The sequence below is a fragment of the Jatropha curcas genome, chromosome 7 (genome assembly GCF_041381405.1).
Source record: "Jatropha curcas cultivar XTBG-Jc1 chromosome 7, XTBG_Jcur_1.0, whole genome shotgun sequence".
In the NCBI taxonomy this organism is placed as follows: domain Eukaryota; kingdom Viridiplantae; phylum Streptophyta; class Magnoliopsida; order Malpighiales; family Euphorbiaceae; genus Jatropha; species Jatropha curcas.
This window is the reverse complement of record NC_143157.1, coordinates 1,332,681-1,346,967: the sequence shown is the minus strand read 5'-3', so window position 1 is coordinate 1,346,967 and position 14,287 is coordinate 1,332,681. Positions and strand designations below refer to the sequence as shown.

The 14,287-nt window shown below is 29.5% G+C and overlaps 1 protein-coding gene and 1 long non-coding RNA gene across 6 annotated transcripts; one reads left to right on the top strand and one right to left on the bottom strand.

Annotated features, from left to right (window-relative positions):
* Positions 1-4,300: 4,300 nt before the first annotated feature.
* LOC105630018 (uncharacterized) lies at positions 4,301-10,660 on the top strand. Of its 5 annotated transcripts, XR_005178547.2 has the most exons (6): positions 4,303-4,681; positions 6,455-6,628; positions 8,778-9,241; positions 9,349-9,496; positions 10,219-10,354; positions 10,458-10,660. It is a non-coding gene; the product is annotated as an uncharacterized LOC105630018 (long non-coding RNA). The 5 variants fall into 5 exon arrangements; XR_016321643.1 differs by having other exon boundaries at positions 4,301-4,681; positions 8,764-9,496; XR_016321644.1 differs by having other exon boundaries at positions 4,302-4,681; positions 8,778-9,496; positions 10,222-10,354.
* On the bottom strand, positions 8,584-10,530 carry LOC105630019 (uncharacterized). Its single transcript, XM_012211697.4, has 2 exons — positions 10,208-10,530; positions 8,584-9,566 (listed from the first exon to the last, which is right to left on the bottom strand). The coding sequence occupies exons 1-2, from the start codon at positions 10,528-10,530 to the stop codon at positions 8,810-8,812; spliced, it is 1,080 nt and encodes a 359-aa protein (XP_012067087.1). The 3' UTR covers positions 8,584-8,809.
* Positions 10,661-14,287: the final 3,627 nt, after the last annotated feature.

Here is a 14,287-nt window from a genome sequence, read left to right as displayed (position 1 = left end):
GTTTTTGGCAAAGTACAGAAACTCAATTCAAGACATTAGAATCTTTCTCACGGAGAAAGTTGCTTGATAACCTCTTTCCCAATAGCTTATCACCCAAGCTATTACACAAATGTTTATCAAATAAAAACCTGTCTACTATAGATTACAGAATCTAAATAGACAGAAAGAAACACAAATATAAGCACAGGAAAAACAATTTATCAGATTAGAAAGTCGTTTAGAACACAGAACTGTTTTTCAAAAGCAGTTATAAAATTCTTTTCTCTTTAAGGATAAAAACGTGAAGTGTAAAGATGAAAAGAAAAAAATGGGGGGTAGAGAGTAAGTTTTGAGAGATAAAGATGTGATCAATGAGAGAATGCTCTTAAAAAAAAAACTCTTACTTCCTCATAGCTCAAAACGTGAAAGCTCCTTTATATAGAGAGCTTCGTATCTCTTGCTTTTGGAAAGTGGATATTTCATTTTGAAATCAGAATATTTGCTTTCCTTATTTAGAAAATACGAAAATCTTTAGTTACCAAAAGTTTATCTTATCCTTTTTGGTAAGAAAATAAAGATGATTTTATTTTCCTTAAAAAGATTTTCGGCAACATTTTATTTGGAAAGATTTTTCGAAAGGATTCTTCTTACTAAAACGAGAAGAGTAAGATCTCCATTCACTTTAGGTAAGATAATAAATTGAAATTCCTTAGATCTTCAAAAGGTATTTCCGAAAAGTAAAGTGTATGATTTATTACCAAAAACATTTAGAGACTTAATCTCTTTAGTTTTAGGAAATTAAATCAAGCATATTTTCGAAAATAAATTTTTGACAAAAAATTTATTTTGAAGAGTCTAATTTTCGAAAAATATTTTTGATGAGAGAAAAATTAATTTATGTGCTTATAGATGAATTTTCTCTCTATCCTACAATGTATCCTAAATACCTAACCACTAGGGTCTTTGGATTTCTTCACACATAAAGTAGGACTTGCCTTCTTTGATTTCTTTCCATAAGAATTCTACATAAAATAACATTAGCACAAATAATATAATTTAAATTTATTTGTTTTGTATTAATCATCAAAATTCCGAGATTAGATTTTGACCCTTGAGCCAACATAAAAGAATTGGTAAATGAAATAGAGCATGAAGAGATAGTTCAATTAATAAAGTGATGTTTATGCTAATATGTTGAATAAGTAAGATTGAATATGGTTATGTTAGTGTGTGATAGTAAGAAAAAAATCAACTACGAAAACTTGGAAGAAGTATGAGTTCTCATGATCTTGATGGAATTTAAAATTTTGGTTATCATTAGTCGGTGACTTTTATTAATTAGCAAATCATGATCTCTAAGAATTAATGGAAATGGATTTAATGAATATCAAGCTATAGACCTGTATATATATTGGGATTATATAAGTTAAGTGTGGATTTGTAAGAATAATGGCTTGAGGTGATCTTATTATGGTTAGATTAACCGATTTCTATGTCAAACGATCAGAGATATATAAGTAAATATACTAAGATGGAAGGATTTGATGAAATGTTTAAAAGAGTTAGTTACAAGGTGTGAAAGATTTATAGAGTTATATGAAATCACTATAATTGGGAATATGATATGACTTGATGAATTTTGGTTGGTGTTATAGGTCAAGCCTTCTTTAATAAGTGAGCAAGTGGGTATAGTATATATATGGAGCTTTTGCACGAGCTATATTAAAATCATCTTGTTGCATTCATGTGTGTAGACTTCACTCTTGCATTTAAGTGGGTGCTACCATATGAATTTAAGTATTATGATATATATGTATATGCATTTGTGAGATAATGCATATTATCTGTGATTTGGTTATATGGGTTTATGTATTAAACCTTAAAGCATAAACCTTGATTTTTGCATATGGTCCTTGAATTCCATGCTAGAGAGAATGAAAGATGTTATTAAGTGATTCTATGGAAGATTAAAGAGGAATTTTAAAGGATCTATATAATTTAGATGAATGATGAGATTATAGTATAATTATTGGCTTAGGAAATCTTGATTATTAATTTGGATGATATTATCTGTATATAAATAATTCACCTAGCTTGGTATCAGAGCCCAAGCATTGTTCCTCTGGCCGGTGGTGTGGCAAACCTCAACGAGGACACTGCATCCCAAAAGGGGTGAATGTAACACCCTAGGCAAATCTCACCTCGGTTAAGTGCAAGGTGCAAGTGATGTATATAAGTATAGACATACCTTATACTGTCAAGAGGCCTTTTGGGTGGTTTGGCTAGGGTGTAAGGATGGTACGGGCCTACCATGTGTCGGCACCCAGGAACAAAACCGTGCAGGCTTGTGACCCAAAGCAGACAATATCTTGGTCAATCTGGGCTGTTACAGGCGCCCCTTGTGTGCACCTGATAAAATATGATATGAATGATATGGCAAAACCACAAGGTGGCCTCCTGTTAGAAATGGAAAAGAAGGAGAGAACGGAAAAACAATGTGAGAGGACAGGCCTTGCATAAGGATGGCTTGTTGAGAGATTGTGGAAAGCATCTTGTGTGATCATTTGGGTTATGCATTATTTATTATTATTCATTGAGTTTGTGAAACTCAGGAGGTAGACATTGTGCTGGTTCAGATAAGCTTTTCTTCTTTCTCCCAGAGTTACAATAGAAATTCCTAATTTTGAGTAATGTTAAGGAAATACAGTAATGTGTATAGAAATGTACTCACACTTGTGTATTGAGCTCCACATATATGGATTCATGTATTACAATTTATCATGTAAAATTTTGACTCTTTGAAAGTATGATTGGATCAATTTGCTCATATTATGGACAATGTGAATGATACATGAAATATAGGCCCGAGCTATAAATTATTTGAAAAATAGAAGCTGGGCCAGAGATATGGTTTGACAGTATGATTTAATAACATCATATTATGGGCTTATTGTTCTTGGAATCGATTATAAAAAATGGATTAAAGTAAGTTAGGCTTACTACGGGCCTCAAGGACCTTAAGCTTACTTGGGTTCTAGTGTCGGTTCAGCACATGATTTGGGTTGTGACAGTATGCTTAAAATTATTTCACCTAGACTTTGAACTGCGATTCTTCTCTTTTTAAAATCTCGATTTGTACCATTGTTTGAGTATCAATTTGTTTAGAATCACATGCACCCCTTAATTTATTTTTTTTAGTGTTCTTTGTTGCATTTATTAATTATTAGTATTCAAAAATTATGTTACTATGAACTCTTTCTATTTTTCAGTATAGCTTCAAGCAGAAAAGAAATATTATGTATTTACTAAGTTGCTACTAATATAAACTTTCACATTTACGACTTCAAGTAGAAAAGAAAGATCATGTATTTGCTAAGCTGCTACTAATATAAACTTTCACATTTACAACTGAGTAGCAATACAGATGTCATATCACTAATTAAACAACATAAATTATAGATATACTATTTTGATTTTCGTCAAATACTAAATAACTTCCTTAAAAGCTAATGTAGGGTCAAAGCAAAAATTGCCAAAATATATAAGTTTAGGATATTTGAGATACCAAATATATAACTTCACTGATGTATTTTTATTGAAAAACTTTATGACATCTTAAGTTTTGAAGAGGACGTATTATTCCCCATAAAGTTATTAATTTTGATAAACATAATATTTCTTTTCGTACAAGCAATCCTAATTTTTAGATATTTAGGCTTTTATATGCAAAATATTATTCTGATATGTAGTTAGTTTAATTTCTGAAATAATAATTTTTATATTTTTCAACTAATATAATTGACCTAATTTTACAAATCAATGCACACAATAAAAATAATTTTATGAATTGAACTGTTTAATAAATTGAAGTATTCAATAGATCATAATAAAAGTTAAAAACGCCATAAAATTTGTCATAAAAAACATACGGTGTATTTTTCCCATATTATTAGTGGATTAAGTTATATCATTTGATGTTCATTCAATATCTGGATAAAATCTTGTTGAACTAATGACAAATGAAGACGAAACAAGAAGATGAATTGCCTTTTGCAGCCAAAAACTTTTTCTTCTAAAAGTATACAAAAGTGACATCAAATTGATCCTGTGACCGGTCCAACAACAGATTTAGGTTTTGGAATGATAGGCAGATGTACAAGAGAGAAAGGTTGTTCTGTCTAACAAAATCTGACCCTTTAGTTTAGAACGTTTGGTTGGTCCATTAATTACCTGCTCAGCCGGTAAATCCGTAACAAATACGCACAAATCTACCGGTCAAAATGAACTATTTTTGCTTACCCATACTGCTTCTCCTCCATTGCTAACTTAAAACTTACACTTGTCCTTCAGTACTCGTCGTACAAAGAGGGTGGAGAGACTTATAAACCTTAGAGAATCTGAAAAGAAATTCTCTAAAATCTCTCTGATATAAAGATAGAAAATTAAAGACAATCTTCTCTTTGTGTTTTATAACTTTCCTTCCCACTTTATGTTTTTTTGGCCAATTCAACATTTTCTTGACCCCATTTCATCACTATTTGCCAACATACATTTCACAAACAAAAAAAAAAGTTCAAAAACCTTTTTTATTTATGTCTTAAGGCGACGAGGATTGAACCCGAAATCGTTATGGTTATCAGGGTATATAACTTTGCAGTCACCAAAGAATGTTCGGTTCCCGAGCGACCACCAAGGTTGCTGAGTAAGTCTTCATTTCTTAATCTTAAAAGATTTTATGTTCTTACTATTTCATGTTTAATCCTCTTCTTAGCTTTGTCTTTGTTGTTAATAATTACTTTCAATTAACAAATATAGGAAATGCTCTGTTTTTTCTTGTTCATATGTGTATTCATTCGTCTGTTGCAAATTCTGTGGGTGTAATGTGTTTACGGTTTCTTGCTCAATGGCGATGATATAGAAACTTAAACTATAGAGGTTGTTTATTATTTATTGTGGTTAGCAAGTTATTATTACATATTTCATTGAAACATTTATGAAGTTGCCTTTTCATATTTGTTTAATTAGTAAATATTTTTACATTAATTAATGAAATGATTATGCAAAATTACTATATATTAGAGTAGTAACTCTGTGGTGAAATTTTTAACTTGTAATACATCTCTTGTAAATGCATTCTATTACATGTAGTCGTTTCAAAATATTGTAATAAATTTTTAAATATGAACATTTACTTCTTTAGGTTTAAATCCTGTGTCTCTGACTGCACCCATACAGAAAATGCATAGATGGACTCAGTCCATGCAAATATAGTTATTGAGCGGCATATTGAAACAATAAATGGTGAACTAAAGTTTTGGCCCAACCTACTTGTACATAGTGCAGCAAGTCAACTATCTACCAATCATATTTTGTCATCCTAGAGAGTTGACTGGTAGTTTTGTTCTTGAGTTGCTGGTCAAACATCAAACCTTCAATGTATTATTACAATTTTGAAAAAAAAAATGATTATTATTTGTCAAATTTAGGAATTCAGAAATTACATGCAGATATCAAGATTTCAATCTTCATCCCTTGTATTTATCAGAAAATATTTATATTTATGAGTAATGATTGTTATCCAAACGTAAAGGATAGGATGTCTCGCTCAGCTAGATGCTCACGCTTAGTATGATATTGATAAATTTTATAATATATATTTTTTTATTTTTTTATAAAGATTTGTCATCACATTTTCCTTCAAATATTATGCAAATATTTTATACAAAAAGTCAAATGCAATTGTAAATTTATTACTAAAATTTTTTAACATTTTAATCTCAAAAGTTGATTGTTTGACATTCCCTTACAATTCATGGAAATTAGAAAATTTTAGAAATACATATTACACATGCATCGCCTGAGCTTTTTTCTTATTATTATTATTATTGTTATTATTATTATTATTATTATTAATGTTGGTATACACCTCAGTCTGTTTGATTGTTAGGAATGGAATTGTAGAGTCAACGTGTTGAAGAGCAAGTTGGTTAACTTGCCAAAAGTGATGGCATAGGCCCACCAAAAGCCCAATCCAAAAACTTTTCCTCAAACAGGAGTTACAAACACAATCTAAAAAGATCTTATTAAAACACTGTCTGACTTTGGGATGGCCAGATTACATCCAACTCATGGATCAACCATTCAAATAGGTCTAATGTATTTATAAAATTGACAATTCCAACTTAAAAATAGAACTTTAATTTTTACATTAACACATTAATTAAATTATTTAATTTATAAAATTATACATATTCAAGAAAAATTATATTTATTAGGGTAAAATACTATAAACCTTGTATTGTCTACCAATATTATAATTGGAGTTCTTTTTTTGAAAGTGAATTAAATAGTTTTTTTTCTTCTTTTTACTATTTTTGCCCATTCAGAATTTTTCCTTTTTTAAATATTTTTACTTAATTCCATTTATTGCATGCTTTAAACAATTCATTAACATATATATTTTCAAATATTTCAGGAGAATATATGTATATATGCAGCTTCAAGCAATTATATTTTGGAGAGGGGACTAGAATCAGATATTGTACTCTTAGGAACTTCCAAGTACAAGAAATGTTGTGTTCAACTGCAAATCCTCCACAAATTAGCTTTGTCAATTGCAAATCTGCTACAAGTTAAAGCTTTGTCACAAGTAAGTTGTTTGCTTGCCAACAAATTAATACATATGAATTCTGCATTTGTGTATTAATATTATTATTTTGAATGATATTGATTTTAATTAAGGGTATGTTATGTTGAGAATAAAGAAAAAAGCTATTCTCATCCGCAATAGTAGCACAGCGGCTAAACGCATCTGAGAGGGTTGATGGATCCATAATTTCATGGGTTCGATTCGAGCCCCTCAATGCCAACTCTTCACAGGCCAGCTCTTTACTTGCCTCTGGAGGCATTGTGAATGTATAGTTGACTTACATAGACCCTGAAATAGATGCCATCTTGGACACCTCATAATTGGATAATTTGTAAAAGAAAAAAAAATTCTCATTCACACTAATCTTTTACAGTCATTTAAAATTTATTCTTTACAAATTTATAGAAATTCTATATTGATGTCAGGTAAATTCATATAACAGATTTAATAATTCTTGAAAAAGAATATAATAATTCAAATATATTCATGTAGTTAACATGTGCATAAATACTTTTTTAATCCTCAGATTAGTACTACTGCTTGATTTGAATTGTTATTGAAAACTCATGCACATCAGAAGCAAAAAGATGCAGCTCATTTCTATAATAAAATTCTAATAGAGTATGACAGTATGCATGGGACGACAAGTTCCCATGCAAAGAGTATCAATATAGTTTAGGAAGTTCATTTGCATCATTGCATGTCTATATATGTGAAGTGGGCCTATGAAGTAATATCATTGCTCATCAGGTTTATATATATATATATATATATATATATATATATATATATATATATATTCTTATTCATTTTGATTTTGAGATTCCATTTGGAACTAAATGAACTGTGGTTAATATACTGCCACTAAAAAAAATCGTTATTTTGCAACCGATAATTGCGACTGATTTTTGCGGCCGATTTGCGATCTATGAATAAACAGTCGCATATTGTAGCGCTAATAATTCCCTCAAGTTTGTTTTCCATTTTGCGACTAGTGTATGACGGATTTGCGACTGATTTGTGATCATGTTTTATTCTGTCACAAAATTGTGCGCTTCAAATTAAGGAACAAATTCTGCGAACAATTTGCGACGGATTATATGCGACTAACAATGATGATCGCAAATCGATCGCAATTTTGGTGCAAAGTAAAGCAACGTCGCAGAGTTAAAAATTGCGACTGATTTCTTGCTTTTTGTCGGTCGCAAAAAGCGGTTTTTTTTGTAGTGTGCATTATAAATTGTGTGAAGTTGTTCCAGGATTTTTAACCTAGCATTCTTAGGTTAGATTGGGGATCTTTGGATAAGTCTAATGGCGTGGTTTTAGCTGCTCTTGAATGTTAAGTTTTTTCTAGATATGATAAAAATTAATGAAATATTTATGTGTTGATAAAAAAAACTTGCGTTATAAATTGATTGATTGATGAATATGCTGAATGGGCATAATTATTATTATTATTGAATTTCAGCATACTTTTGTATCTAATGAAATGAACTAATTAATCAAGATTCCGACAAATAAAAAACGTAGTCTAATATGTTGATTTATATCCTGATAAATGTAATATAGCAAGAAAATGAAAGTAAAATCCTATCATAAGTGCAATTGAAGTGATGTTCAGCCTCTAAGAAATCATTTCAAGCAAAGTCATAAAGGATAATAACAGGAAGAGAGGCACAATAAGCTATCTATGAATTTCTACTCTGAACTTAGTTGTTTATTATACAGCAACTCTTTGCATATAATAAAGTTTGTGAAAATTATATATGTAGAAATAAATTATTTCTTGGTTATCATGTAAAAATCTAAATTAAAATCTAGCAAGTAGTGTTGTTCTACGTCTTATAAAAATAAAATTAATTTTAGTGATACAAATAAGCTCATTTTTTCTGAATTATTGTTAATTAAAACGAAAGTTCAGATCCTCAATTTACAAGATTAAAAACACAGTTGAATTACAAACAATAACATACATTCATTCACACACATTCATTGTTTAGCAATAATATGCTTACAACAAGAGTTCCAATACCAAATAAAAATCAAATAATAGGAGATATGATATTAAAGTGGAAGCAAAACTAAAAAATTAAGCCCTAACCAAACTGAAATTAAATTAATTTCATGCCTTATAGCTGCATGCATGCAGGTGCTTTGCATATCTATATATAGATATATAGACTACTGAAGCTGCTCATTGACCCTCTTGCTTGGTCCATTTGGGTTAAAATTGGAAGACATAAGAGCAGATTCCCAGCCAGTTCCAAGACCAAATGTTGAACCAGAAATTGAAACCAAAGGGTCTGAACTTGGAATCATAATCCCATTAATGGTCTGTTGTTGTTGCTGTTGTTGTTGTTGTTGCTGCTGCTGCTGTTGTTGGGTAGTGAAAGCTTCTTCATTGATGAGTGAATTGAGAAATGAAGAGAAAACATCATCAGTGCAATAATTGATATCTTCATCTTCTTCATTGCTGACTCCTTGAATGTTGTTTCTCAAATCCATCCCACAGTTATTACCATCAACATCACAGCCACCACCACAATTCAATAAGCTTGTATATCCATGGGTGGTGGCATTATTATGATATTGATCAAAAGAAGCGTTTTCAAAGTAAATATTTTCTTTGTTGCTGATAATTTGAGTACTTCCACCACTAGTTGTTTCTTCAAGACCAGAAGAAGAAGGCGCCTGATTATTATTGTTATTGTTGCGCATAGGGCTTGATGATGATCTGCGATTTGCTTTTGATAAAGAAGCTTTGTTTTGCTGCTGTTGTTGTTGTTTTTGATCAACAGATTGATTTTCGAGGCTTAGCGGCTTGTGAGTTCTTGGATCGATTCCTTGGCTTATGAGCTTCTTGCTCAGGTGAGTGTTCCAGTAATTCTTTATCTCATTATCTGTTCGCCCAGGAATTCTTCCAGCTATCAATGACCATCTACACAATACCAAAAAAAATAAAAAAAATCATGCACATCAAGATTTTGTTGTTGAAACTGCATGTCAATATTTCCAAAGAAAAATTATCACAAGATTTGAAGAGTATAGTCATTTGTTAAACCCATATGCATTAGTATACATATTTAGGTTTTGTGACCTAAATTAGAAAGAAACAAAGCTAGATAACATTAAGAATCTACATTACTTATCATTATGTTCCTGAGTGGAATTGTCATTGAAAAGAAAAGCATATATGTGAATATATAATTAGGTTTTCATCTTAAGGAGAAAGAACTCAGATCGTGACACAGAGAGACGGAGAGGTTACACTAAAGAGTTATTCCTAATGAGATGAATAAAGATTATATTATAAAGACTATAGAGACATGTCAGTGAAACCCTAGAGCTAGATATAGAAGAAGCAAGAGTATGTAGAAATAGAACTGAAATGAACGGAAACTCAAGAAATGACATAATCCACAAACCAAACCCTAAAAACCCAATTTACAAACAAAAGGTTAGAATTAAACAAAACCCAGATATATAGTCATAGTAAAGATTTACATTTCTTTCATATTCATATTTATACTTATAGATATACCTGTTGTAGATATATGCATGTTCATATTATTGATATACCTGTTACCCAGAAGGCGATGGAGTCGAAGAATGAGATCTTCTTCATCGGGAGCGATCTGGCCACGTTTTACAGATGGACGGAGGTAGTTCATCCACCGAAGACGGCAGCTTTTGCCACATCGGAGAAGTCCAGCTCTTTTGGGTAAGGTACGCCATCGTCCTTCTCCTTCTTTCTTGATGTAATTTGCAAGAAGTTCATCTTCTTCTGGTGTCCATGGCCCTCTCTTTAACCCTATCTTGCTGCAACAAGGTGTCTTTGTACTTGTCGCCGCTGCAGCAGCAGCTCCTCCGCCTGCAGAAGCCGATGTTGATGGGGGTCTCATTTCTTCTTCTTTCTGGTTTTCTTCTTCTTCTTCCACTTCTTCTCCTTCTTGTTTTTGATATGAAAAAGAAAAGTGTATGTATCGATTGAGTTTTACTGTTGGAAATGAGATTGGATCTTTTTTGCGGGTATTTTCCCTTTTTTTTTTTCTTTTTTTTAATGGATGAAGCAGTGATGATTGATAAAGGGATAGGTTTCATTTATTCCTTTTTTTAATTATTAGTATTATTTTTTTCTCTCTCTCTCTAAAACGTGGTCGCTTTCTTTAGTGTAATAAGAGTGTGGGTGTGTTGATGAGATTTGGAATTCCCACGCGCGAATTGAGAAATTGAAAAACACGTGCCGAAAGTTTTGGTAGTATAAGTGACGGAGATAAGACAACGTGTTAATTTTACATGTAGCCTAAACACATTCGCGACAACAATATGAATCGTCAGCACCGACGTCATCTTCCTTGACTTTGTTTCCCAATCCCCATTACCCAAAAAATTGTGTACGTTCCAATGTTAATGTTGTTCGAGAACATTACATTGATGATGGAAATGGCAAAATACAGTATTATAAATTTTGGAGAAATTATAATTTTATTTTGTTTTTATAAAATTGCTAATTAAGAAATTTTTTACTTTCTTTGTTTTATAATTTTTATTCAATTTTTCTTTTAATCTGTCTTAAATTGTTGTCCTATTTATTTTTTTAAAGAAGTGAATAATATTTGAAGTTTATTATTTTATTTTTATTTAATATATTTTTGGTCAATAAATATAATAATGAATCTACTACATTACCATTAACTAAAATCTTGATATAAATAAAATTAATATATCAAAATTTGTTTGTCCATATATTTATTCAATTGTTTGACTATAATTTGATTAATTTTATAAATAATATAATATATTATTTACTGTAATGAATATTAATACGAGGGTATTATTAAAAAAATAAAATAAATATTGTAGTTCAACTATATTAATTAAATTTTTTATTAATTTGTTTATAAGTCAAATCAGGTAAAAATTATGAAATGAAAATAATATATTATTTTATTACATACACCGAGACTCATAATGTGTTTTATTTTATAGTCTACATTGACTTCCTATGAAGTGTAATACACAAATTGCATAATTTTATGAAATCTTTATTTTAAAATTTTCTTATAGATAGAAATTTATTTGAAGGCATAGCCATAGCTTTAGGACTAGTGCCTTAAATAAGAAAATTAGTAAATTATTTATCTCATGAGAAATTATTTATAAAATAAATAATTTTGTCAATTCATTGAGAGGTCGATAGAGTAAAATACTGTAATAAATTATACAATATGAGTATCCCTCTTCTTAATCACTAAACAGATGAAAATTTCATGGGCAAGAAATTTGAATTTTAAACTTTTTGCCACTCACGTTAATAAAAAGACCAATCAAACTATACATAATTGACTAAAATTTAAAATTTAACATAAAAGAAAAAATATCGTTAGTTTTAAATTTTCATCTATATATGTGTATTTTGAAATTTTAATTGAAGCAAATATGCAGAAAATAATATATATTATACCAAAATACAAATTATTATACAATATGATCTATTTTTCATAAATGAAAAAAGATAAATGACCTATAATTTCATTAGAAAGAATTCGATTTTTTTTTTCTTTTTAATAATTTTATTGAAGGGATATACCATCTCAGTTAATGTTTGCTCGCGTTAATGTCACTAATCAAGTGGAAAGAAAGAAGTGGTGTTTCTTGTGAGGATAGGATGTGCCTAAAATTAGATGCACCTTCCTGAGGAGCGCGTGGGAGTAATTCTTCGGTGACTAAAAGACAGCATGGTTACGAATACAGAATGGGACCCATGGAGTCGCTCAGCCACTCACATGTACAATATGCGCGCGTTCAGTTTATGCTTTTTGCGCCTCAGTCTCGTCTAGACCCGGCTTTACCGGATTCAAACCGGTGGTAAACGGATCCGGTCTCAAGTTCATTCCTACCATTTTAAGCTGAGGTTAGACAATATATTTTCACAAAGGATTTAGTAAATACTATCTTAGCATTTAGTATTTTAAAAATCTGATTATAAAATGTTACTCTCTTTAATATTTGATGAAACGCTCGTAGAACAGCTGAAACATCTATTAGGATAGTTACTAAAGAGCCGTTTGAAAAAAAATAGCTGTTAGCTATTTTAATAATTGTCGGCTATTTTATCAAATGTTAAAAGGAATAACATTACATAATCAGCTCCATCAAGTGTTTTAAATGCTGCCTGAAAAACTATTTGTCAAAAAATACTTAAAAATTAACAAAATATATCATAAATAATTTTATAATAAAAAAATAATAGTATAATTATAAGTATATTTCCAAACCATTCATTATCAAATATCAGTTTATAACTATTATTTTTTAAATTATCTATTATTCAAACCAAATATTATATATTCAATATAATAATAAACATATAAAAAAAAGTTATAACAATTTAAATGTTATCATAATTTTTAAATCATTCAACATTCACATGAAATATCAAAATATTTGTTAATAACAACATATTTTGATCTTTTTAGAATTAAATTATTTTCTATATTATTTTATTAATAAGTAAATAAATAAATTGTTATTCGTTATAGGATTATTATTTTTTAAATTTTCAAGAAAAATTTCGACTATTTATTTATAATTTTGGAATGTTTATCTATTAAGAAGTTTAATAAAAAGAAGCTAGTGGATTCGAAGATATGAATTTGTTTGAAGTGTGGATTCCAAAATTTGAACCTATGGCGTTTTTATTTTTATGTCTTAACCCCTTGTTTCATTAAGTCTATATAGTAAAAAATTATAATTTTTCACTATATAGATTTAAGTTTTTCGATTTGCAGCAAAAAATAAATCAACTTAAACCGGCTCAATGATCGGTTTGTCAATTAACCGGTCTGATTTAATTTTAAAAACAGTGTTCAAAACTATCATATTCACTGAACCAAAATTAATGATTTACGGAACCAAAATCATTGGTTCAATAAATCAACCACCGCTATATTGATAGTGATTTAACAAAATCCATACTCATCCCGACCGGAAGTATGTCCTATCTCTCTTTTTTTTTTTTTTTTTAATATAATATACTAGAATTTCACTGACAATTTCAAATTAATATATATATATAGGAAAGACATAACCCCTCACTTAAAGACTTAAAGATCAAATACAACAAAATTATTAGAATTAAAATAATTGTTATTCGCTGATTTAATAAGAAAAATCATGATGAAAATTAGGTGGTGAACTTGAAAAAATTGATAGATTTTCAAAGTGGCTAACTAGACAAACTCTCTGAATCTTTTGTATATGATCTAATTATTCATAAATTAGTTGTTTATAACGAACATAGATAATTTGAATCACTAAATCTAATAAAAGAACAGGATGTACTGTTAAGCTGCAAAAGACAAAGATCATTATCTATTTAAAAATTCTTCCAAATTACACACTTGTCCAAATAAAATAAAAACTTCACATAAAATTGAGAAATCATAACCTCTACACAAGATGGAAATAAACCAAAAAAAATAACAGAAACATAAATAATATATATCTATTCCAAACAAATATATATTTGTAATTTATTTAAAAAAATTTAAAAATTTGCAAAAAAATAAAGAAATAGAAGAGGGGCTATCACAAGAGACAAAAATTATCCCCTCATCGTATCTACATGTTTGATTTTATGACAAGTAGATATGCTTA